This window comes from Anomaloglossus baeobatrachus, chromosome 12 (genome assembly GCF_048569485.1).
Source record: "Anomaloglossus baeobatrachus isolate aAnoBae1 chromosome 12, aAnoBae1.hap1, whole genome shotgun sequence".
Lineage (NCBI taxonomy): Eukaryota > Metazoa > Chordata > Amphibia > Anura > Aromobatidae > Anomaloglossus > Anomaloglossus baeobatrachus.
Window position 1 is genome coordinate 1571156 of NC_134364.1, and position 9371 is coordinate 1580526.

Consider the following 9371-nt stretch of genomic DNA (forward strand, 5'->3'; position numbering starts at 1 on the left):
TCTGCAGGCTTCTCAGGAGCGATGCTCTGCAGAGGTTGCTGGGGTAATAATCTGCAGGCTTCTCAGGAGCGATGCTCTACTGGAGTAATAATCTGCAGGCTTCTCAGGAGCAATGGTCTGCAGAGGTCGCTGGGGTAATAATCTGCAGGCTTCTCAGGAGCGATGCTCTGCAGAGGTCTCTGGGGTAATAATCTGCAGGCTTCTCAGGAGCGACGCTCTGCAGAGGTCTCTGGGGTAATAATCTGCAGGCTTCTCAGGAGCGACGCTCTGCAGAGGTCTGTGGGGTAATAATCTGCAGGCTTCTCAGGAGCGATGCTCTGCAGAGGTCTCTGGGGTAATAATCTGCAGGCTTCTCAGGAGCGATGCTCTGCAGAGGTCGCTGGGGTAATAATCTGCAGGCTTCTCAGGAGCGATGCTCTGCTGGGGTAATAATCTGCAGGCTTCTCAGGAGCGATGCTCTGCTGGGGTAATAATCTGCAGGCTTCTCAGGAGCAATGGTCTGCAGAGGTCGCTGGGGTAACAATTTGCAGGCTTCTCAGGAGCGATGCTCTGCAGAGGTCTCTGGGGTAATAATCTGCAGGCTTCTCAGGAGCGATGCTCTACTGGAGTAATAATCTGCAGGCTTCTCAGGAGCGATGCTCTGCAGAGGTCTCTGGGGTAATAATCTGCAGGCTTCTCAGGAGCGATGCTCTGCTGGGGTAATAATCTGCAGGCTTCTCAGGAGCGATGCTCTGCAGAGGTCTCTGGGGTAATAATCTGCAGGCTTCTCAGGAGCGACGCTCTGCAGAGGTCTGTGGGGTAATAATCTGCAGGCTTCTCAGGAGCGATGCTCTGCAGAGGTTGCTGGGGTAATAATCTGCAGGCTTCTCAGCAGCGATGCTCTGCTGGAGTAATAATCTGCAGGCTTCTCAGGAGCGATGCTCTGCAGAGGTCTTTGGGGTAATAATCTGCAGGCTTCTTAGGAGCGATGCTCTGCTGGGGTAATAATCTGCAGGCTTCTCAGGAGCGATGCTCTGCAGAGGTCTTTGGGGTAATAATCTGCAGGCTTCTCAGGAGCGATGCTCTGCAGAGGTTGCTGGAGTAATAATCTGCAGGCTTCTCAGGAGCAATGGTCTGCAGAGGTCGCTGGGGTAATAATCTGCAGGCTTCTCAGGAGCGATGCTCTGCAGAGGTCTCTGGGGTAATAATCTGCAGGCTTCTCAGGAGCGACGCTCTGCAGAGGTCTCTGGGGTAATAATCTGCAGGCTTCTCAGGAGCGACGCTCTGCAGAGGTCTCTGGGGTAATAATCTGCAGGCTTCTCAGGAGCGACGCTCTGCAGAGGTCTCTGGGGTAATAATCTGCAGGCTTCTCAGGAGCGATGCTCTGCAGAGGTCGCTGGGGTAATAATCTGCAGGCTTCTCAGGAGCGATGCTCTGCTGGAGTAATAATCTGCAGGCTTCTCAGGAGCGATGCTCTGCAGAGGTCTCTGGGGTAATAATCTGCAGGCTTCTCAGGAGCGATGCTCTGCAGAGGTCTCTGGGGTAATAATCTGCAGGCTTCTCAGGAGCGATGCTCTGCAGAGGTTGCTGGGGTAATAATCTGCAGGCTTCTCAGGAGCGATGCTCTACTGGAGTAATAATCTGCAGGCTTCTCAGGAGCGATGCTCTGCAGAGGTCGCTGGGGTAATAATCTGCAGGCTTCTCAGGAGCGATGCTCTACTGGAGTAATAATCTGCAGGCTTCTCAGGAGCGATGCTATGCAGAGGTCGCTGGGGTAACAATCTGCAGGCTTCTCAGGAGCGATGCTCTACTGGAGTAATAATCTGCAGGCTTCTCAGGAGCAATGGTCTGCAGAGGTCGCTGGGGTAACAATCTGCAGGCTTCTCAGGAGCGATGCTCTGCAGAGGTCTCTGGGGTAATAATCTGCAGGCTTCTCAGGAGCGATGCTCTGCAGAGGTCTCTGGGGTAATAATCTGCAGGCTTCTCAGGAGCGATGCTCTGCAGAGGTCTCTGGGGTAATCTGCAGGCTTCTCAGGAGCGATGCTCTGCAGAGGTCGCTGGGGTAATAATCTGCAGGCTTCTCAGGAGCGATGCTCTGCCTCTGGTTGGCCTGTACTGATTGCGGGCATTACTGTGGGAGGTGACGAGGTGTCTGGTTATCTCTGCCCGTCAGGCACGGTGCCCCAGTTAACGGCTTCTTCTCTCCGCAGGTTTTCGGACTCGTCTTCACCACGGCGCAGGGTCAGATCCTCCAGCGTTTGGGGTGAGGTCGGGTAACATTTTCCTCTGCTGCTTCCTGCTGGCGGGAGCCATTATTACTGGTATGTAGTCTTGGCTGATAACAGAGAGCAATAAAGGCTGAGTTGTCTGGGAGGTGGAGAGGAATATGCGCTGTAGGCCGCACAGATGGGGCATGGTGCTGTTACAAGGGCAGCGCCTGCGGGGGAGGCTCTAGTGAGGCGCTGTGCACACGGTGTGGATGCTGTGCAGCTGCTGAGTTTTCAGCCATCACATCCCCGGCCTCCTCCGACCCTCTGCTTTTTCTTCTTCACAGCCTTCATTAAGTCTGACCTCCGCCGGCAGAGGGCAAACCAGGAGGCCACAGAAGCGGTAAGTGCTCCCGACCGCAGTGTGCCCACTGCCCCCCCCCCCCATGCCTCCCCCGCCATCTCCATACTGCCTCACCCCCCGCCCCCCCATCTCCACACTGCCCCCCCCATGCCTCCCCCGCCATCTCCATACTGCTCACCCCCGCCCCCCCCCATCTCCACACTGCCCCCCCCCCATCTCCACACTGCCCCCCCGCCCCCCATCTCCACACTGCCCCCCCCCGCCATCTCCACACTGCCCCCCCCATGCCTCCCCCGCCATCTCCATACTGCCTCACCCCCCGCCCCCCCCATCTCCACACTGCCCCCCCGCCCCCTCCGCCATCTACACACTGCCTCACCCCCGCCCCCCCGCCATCTCCACACTGCCCCCCCGCCATCTCCACACTGCCCCCCCGCCATCTTCACACTGCCTCACCCCCGCCATCTCCACACTGCCTCACCCCCGCCCCCTCCGCCATCTTCACACTGCCTCACCCCATGCCTCCCCCGCCATCTCCATACTGCCTCACCCCCGCCCCCCTCCGCCATCTTCACACTGCCTCACCCCATGCCTCCCCCGCCATCTCCATACTGCCTCACCCCCGCCCCCCCCATCTCCACACTGCCCCCCCATGCATCCCCCGCCATCTCCATACTGCCTCACCCCCGCCACCCCCCATCTCCACACTGCCCCCCCATGCCTCCCCCGCCATCTCCATACTGCCTCACCCCCCGCCCCCCCCATCTCCACACTGCCCCCCCCATGCCTCCCCCGCCATCTCCATGCTGCCTCACCCCCGCCCCCCCCATCTCCACACTGCCCCCCCCGCCATCTCCACACTGCCCCCCCCGCCATCTCCATACTGCCTCACCCCCGCCCCCCCCCATCTCCACACTGCCTCCCCCGCCATCTCCATACTGCCTCACCCCCGCCCCCCCATCTCCACACTGCCCCCCGCCATCTCCACACTGCCCCCCCACGCCTCCCCCGCCATCTCCATACTGCCTCACCCCCGCCCCCCCCCATCTCCACACTGCCCCCCCATCTCCACACTGCCCCCCCCACACCTCCCCCGCCATCTCCACACTGCCTCACCCCCGCCCCCCCCATCTCCATACTGCCTCCCCCCCGCCCCCCCCCATCTCCACACTGCCCCCCCCCACGCCTCCCCCGCCATCTCCACACTGCCTCACCCCCGCCATCTCCACACTGCCCCCCCCCGCCATCTCCACACTGCCTCACCCCCGCCATCTCCACACTGCCCCCCCCCACGCCTCCCCCGCCATCTCCACACTGCCTCACCCCCGCCCCCCCCCATCTCCATACTGCCTCACCCCCGCCCCCCCCCATCTCCACACTGCCCCCCCCCCCACGCCTCCCCCGCCATCTCCACACTGCCTCACCCCCGCTTCCCCCCCATCTCCACACTGCCTCACCCCCGCCATCTCCACACTGCCCCCCCCGCCATCTCCACACTGCCTCACCCCCGCCATCTCCACACTGCCCCCCCCCACGCCTCCCCCGCCATCTCCACACTGCCTCACCCCCGCCCCCCCCATCTCCACACTGCCCCCCCCGCCATCTCCATCTCCACACTGCCCCCCCCGCCATCTCCACACTGCCCCCCCACGCCTCACCCCCGCCCCCCCCATCTCCACACTGCCCCCCCGCCATCTCCACACTGCCCCCCCCACGCCTCCCCTGCCATCTCCACACTGCCTCACCCCCGCCCCCCCATCTCCACACTGCCCCCCCGCCATCTCCACACTGCCCCCCCCCACGCCTCCCCCCCCCATCTCCACACTGCCCCCCCCCCCACGCCTCCCCCGCCATCTCCATACTGCCTCACCCCCGCCCCCCCCCATCTCCACACTGCCCCTCCCCGCCATCTCCACACTGCCCCCCCACGCCTCCCCCGCCATCTCCATACTGCCTCACCCCCGCCCCCCGCCATCTCCACACTGCCCCCCCATCTCCACACTGCCCCCCCCCCACGCCTCCTCCGCCATCTCCACACTGTCTCACCCCGGCTTCTCCCTGCCATCTCCACACTGCCCCCCCCCCCACGCCTCCCCGCCATCTCCACACTGCCTCACCCCCCGCTTCCCCCCGCCATTTCCACACTGCCTCACCCCCGCCATCTCCACACTGCCTCACCCCCGCTTCCCCATCTCCACACTGCCCCCCCCATCTCCACACTGCCCCCCCCACGCCTCCCCCGCCATCTCCACACTGCCTCACCCCCGCCCCCCCCATCTCCATACTGCCTCACCCCCGCCCCCCCCCATCTCCACACTGCCCCCCCCCCACGCCTCCCCCGCCATCTCCACACTGCCTCACCCCCGCTTCCCCCCCATCTCCACACTGCCCCCCCCGCCATCTCCACACTGCCTCACCCCCGCCATCTCCACACTGCCCCCCCATCTCCACACTGCCCCCCCCCCCATCTCCACACTGCCCCCCCCGCCATCTCCACACTGCCCCCCCCGCCATCTCCATACTGCCTCACCCCCGCCCCCCCCATCTCCACACTGCCTCCCCCGCCATCTCCATACTGCCTCACCCCCGCCCCCCCATCTCCACACTGCCCCCCGCCATCTCCACACTGCCCCCCCACGCCTCCCCCGCCATCTCCATACTGCCTCACCCCCGCCCCCCCCATCTCCACACTGCCCCCCCCACGCCTCCCCCGCCATCTCCACACTGCCTCACCCCCGCTTCCCCCCCATCTCCACACTGCCTCACCCCCGCCATCTCCACACTGCCTCCCCCGCCATCTCCACACTGCCTCCCCCGCCATCTCCACACTGCCTCACCCCCGCCATCTCCACACTGCCCCCCCCCACGCCTCCCCCGCCATCTCCACACTGCCTCACCCCCGCCCCCCCCATCTCCACACTGCCCCCCCCGCCATCTCCATCTCCACACTGCCCCCCCCGCCATCTCCACACTGCCCCCCCACGCCTCACCCCCGCCCCCCCCATCTCCACACTGCCCCCCCGCCATCTCCACACTGCCCCCCCCACGCCTCCCCCGCCATCTCCACACTGCCTCACCCCCGCCCCCCCCATCTCCACACTGCCCCCCCCGCCATCTCCATCTCCACACTGCCCCCCCCGCCATCTCCACACTGCCCCCCCACGCCTCACCCCCGCCCCCCCCATCTCCACACTGCCCCCCGCCATCTCCACACTGCCCCCCCCACGCCTCCCCTGCCATCTCCACACTGCCTCACCCCCGCCCCCCCATCTCCACACTGCCCCCCCCCACGCCTCCCCCGCCATCTCCACACTGCCCCCCCCCACGCCTCCCCCGCCATCTCCATACTGCCTCACCCCCGCCCCCCCCATCTCCACACTGCCCCTCCCCGCCATCTCCACACTGCCCCCCCACGCCTCCCCCCGCCATCTCCATACTGCCTCACCCCCGCCCCCGCCATCTCCACACTGCCCCCCCCATCTCCACACTGCCCCCCCCCACGCCTCCTCCGCCATCTCCACACTGTCTCACCCCCGCTTCTCCCTGCCATCTCCACACTGCCTCACCCCCGCCATCTCCACACTGCCTCACCCCCGCTTCCCCCCCGCCATCTCCACACTGCCTCACCCCCGCTTCCCCCCGCCATTTCCACACTGCCTCACCCCCGCCATCTCCACACTGCCTCACCCCCGCCCCCCCATCTCCACACTGCCCCCCCCCACGCCTCCCCCGCCATCTCCATACTGCCTCACCCCTGCCCCCGCCATCTCCACACTGCCCCCCCATCTCCACACTGCCCCCCCCCCCACGCCTCCTCCGCCATCTCCACACTGTCTCACCCCCGCTTCTCCCTGCCATCTCCACACTGCCCCCCCACGCCTCCCCGCCATCTCCACACTGCCTCACCCCCGCTTCCCCCCGCCATTTCCACACTGCCTCACCCCCGCCATCTCCACACTGCCTCACCCCCGCTTCCCCCCCGCCATCTCCACACTGCCTCACCCCCGCTTCCCCCCGCCATTTCCACACTGCCTCACCCCCGCCATCTCCACACTGCCTCACCCCCGCTTCCCCCCATCTCCACACTGCCCCCCCCACGCTTCCCCCGCCATCTCCACACTGCCTCACCCCCCCGCCATCTCCACACTGCCTCACCCCCGCTTCCCCCCATCTCCACACTGCCTCACCCCCGCTTCCCCCCATCTCCACACTGCCCCCCCCCACACCTCCCCCGCCATCTCCACACTACCTCACCCCCCCGCCATCTCCACACTGCCCCCCCACGCCTCCCCCGCCATCTCCACACTGTCTCACCCCCCGCTTCTCCCCGCCATCTCCACACTGCCTCACCCCCGCTTCTCCCCGCCATCTCCACACTGCCTCACCCCCGCTTCCCCCCGCCATTCCACACTGCCTCACCCCCGCCATCTCCACACTGCCTCACCCCCGCCCCCCCCGCCATCTCCATACTGCCTCACCCCCGCCCCCCCCATCTCCACACTGCCTCACCCCCGCCCCCCCCATCTCCACACTGCCCCTCCCCGCCATCTCCACACTGCCCCCCCACCGCCTCCCCCGCCATCTCCATACTGCCTCACCCCCGCCCCCGCCATCTCCACACTGCCCCCCCCATCTCCACACTGCCCCCCCCACGCCTCCTCCGCCATCTCCACACTGTCTCACCCCCGCTTCTCCCTGCCATCTCCACACTGCCCCCCCCACGCCTCCCCGCCATCTCCACACTGCCTCACCCCCGCTTCCCCCGCCATTTCCACACTGCCTCACCCCCGCCATCTCCACACTGCCTCACCCCCCGCTTCCCCCCCGCCATCTCCACACTGCCTCACCCCCGCTTCCCCCCGCCATTTCCACACTGCCTCACCCCCGCCATCTCCACACTGCCTCACCCCCCGCTTCCCCCCATCTCCACACTGCCCCCCCCACGCTTCCCCCGCCATCTCCACACTGCCTCACCCCCCCGCCATCTCCACACTGCCTCACCCCCGCTTCCCCCCATCTCCACACTGCCTCACCCCCGCTTCCCCCCATCTCCACACTTCCCCCCCCCCCACACCTCCCCCGCCATCTCCACACTACCTCACCCCCCCTCCATCTCCACACTGCCCCCCCACGCCTCCCCCGCCATCTCCACACTGTCTCACCCCCGCTTCTCCCCGCCATCTCCACACTGCCTCACCCCCCGCTTCCCCCCCGCCATCTCCACACTGCCTCACCCCCGCTTCCCCCCGCCATTTCCACACTGCCTCACCCCCGCCATCTCCACACTGCCTCACCCCCGCCCCCCCATCTCCACACTGCCCCCCCACGCCTCCCCCGCCATCTCCATACTGCCTCACCCCCCGCCCCCCCCCATCTCCACACTGCCCCCTCCCCGCCATCTCCACACTGCCCCCCCACGCCTCCCCCGCCATCTCCATACTGCCTCACCCCCCGCCCCCGCCATCTCCACACTGCCCCCCCCATCTCCACACTGCCCCCCCCCCCCCACGCCTCCTCCGCCATCTCCACACTGTCCTCACCCCCGCTTCTCCCTGCCATCTCCACACTGCCCCCCCACGCCCTCCCCGCCATCTCCACACTGCCTCACCCCCGCTTCCCCCCGCCATTTCCACACTGCCTCACCCCCGCCATCTCCACACTGCCTCACCCCCGCTTCCCCCCCGCCATCTCCACACTGCCTCATCCCCGCTTCCCCCCGCCATTTCCACACTGCCTCACCCCCGCCATCTCCACACTGCCTCACCCCCGCTTCCCCCCATCTCCACACTGCCCCCCCCCCACGCTTCCCCCGCCATCTCCACACTGCCTCACCCCCCCGCCATCTCCACACTGCCTCACCCCCGCTTCCCCCCATCTCCACACTGCCCCCCCCCCACACCTCCCCCGCCATCTCCACACTACCTCACCCCCCCGCCATCTCCACACTGCCCCCCCCACGCCTCCCCCGCCATCTCCACACTGTCTCACCCCCGCTTCTCCCCGCCATCTCCACACTGCCTCACCCCCGCTTCTCCCCGCCATCTCCACAATGCCCCACCCCGCCATCTCCACACTGCCTCACCCCCGCTTCTCCCCGCCATCTCCACAATGCCCCACCCCGCCATCTCCACACTGCCCCACCCCCCCCATCTCCACACTGCCCCACCCCGCCATCTCCACAATGCCCCACCCCCGCCATCTCCACACTGCCTCACCCCCGCTCCCCTCCGCCATCTCCACAATGCCCCACCCCTGCCATCTCCACAATGCCCCACCCCCGCTGCCCCCGCCATCTCCACGCTGCCCCACCCCGCCATCTCCACACTGCCTCACCCCCGCCATCTCCACACTGCTTACCCCCCCCATCATCTCCACACTTCCTCACCCCGCCCCCCCCATCTTCACACTGCCCCCCGTCTCCCCTGCCATCTCCACAATGCCCCACCCCACGCCATCTCCACACTGCCTCACTCCCGCCCCCCCCGCCATCTCCACACTGCCTCACCCCCGCCCCCCCCCCCGCCATCTCCACACTGCCTCACCCCGCCCCCCCGCCATCTCCACACTGCCTCACCCCCGCTTCCCCCCGCCATTTCCACACTGCCTCACCCCCGCCATCTCCACACTGCCTCACCCCCCGCTTCCCCCCCGCCATCTCCACACTGCCTCACCCCCGCTTCCCCCCGCCATTTCCACACTGCCTCACCCCCGCCATCTCCACACTGCCTCACCCCCGCTTCCCCCCATCTCCACACTGCCCCCCCCACGCTTCCCCCGCCATCTCCACACTGCCTCACCCCCCCGCCATCTCCACACTGCCT

The 9371-nt window shown here is 66.9% G+C and overlaps 1 protein-coding gene across 1 annotated transcript in view; it reads left to right on the plus strand.

Moving 5' to 3' along the window:
• The window catches only part of FLVCR2 (FLVCR choline and putative heme transporter 2), a 44864-nt gene that overhangs the window by 32146 nt on the left and 3347 nt on the right, over positions 1–9371 (plus strand). Inside the window, 3 exon segments of the mRNA XM_075330068.1 lie at positions 2190–2232; positions 2235–2300; positions 2534–2589. Coding sequence (XP_075186183.1) covers positions 2190–2232; positions 2235–2300; positions 2534–2589 — 165 coding nt within the window.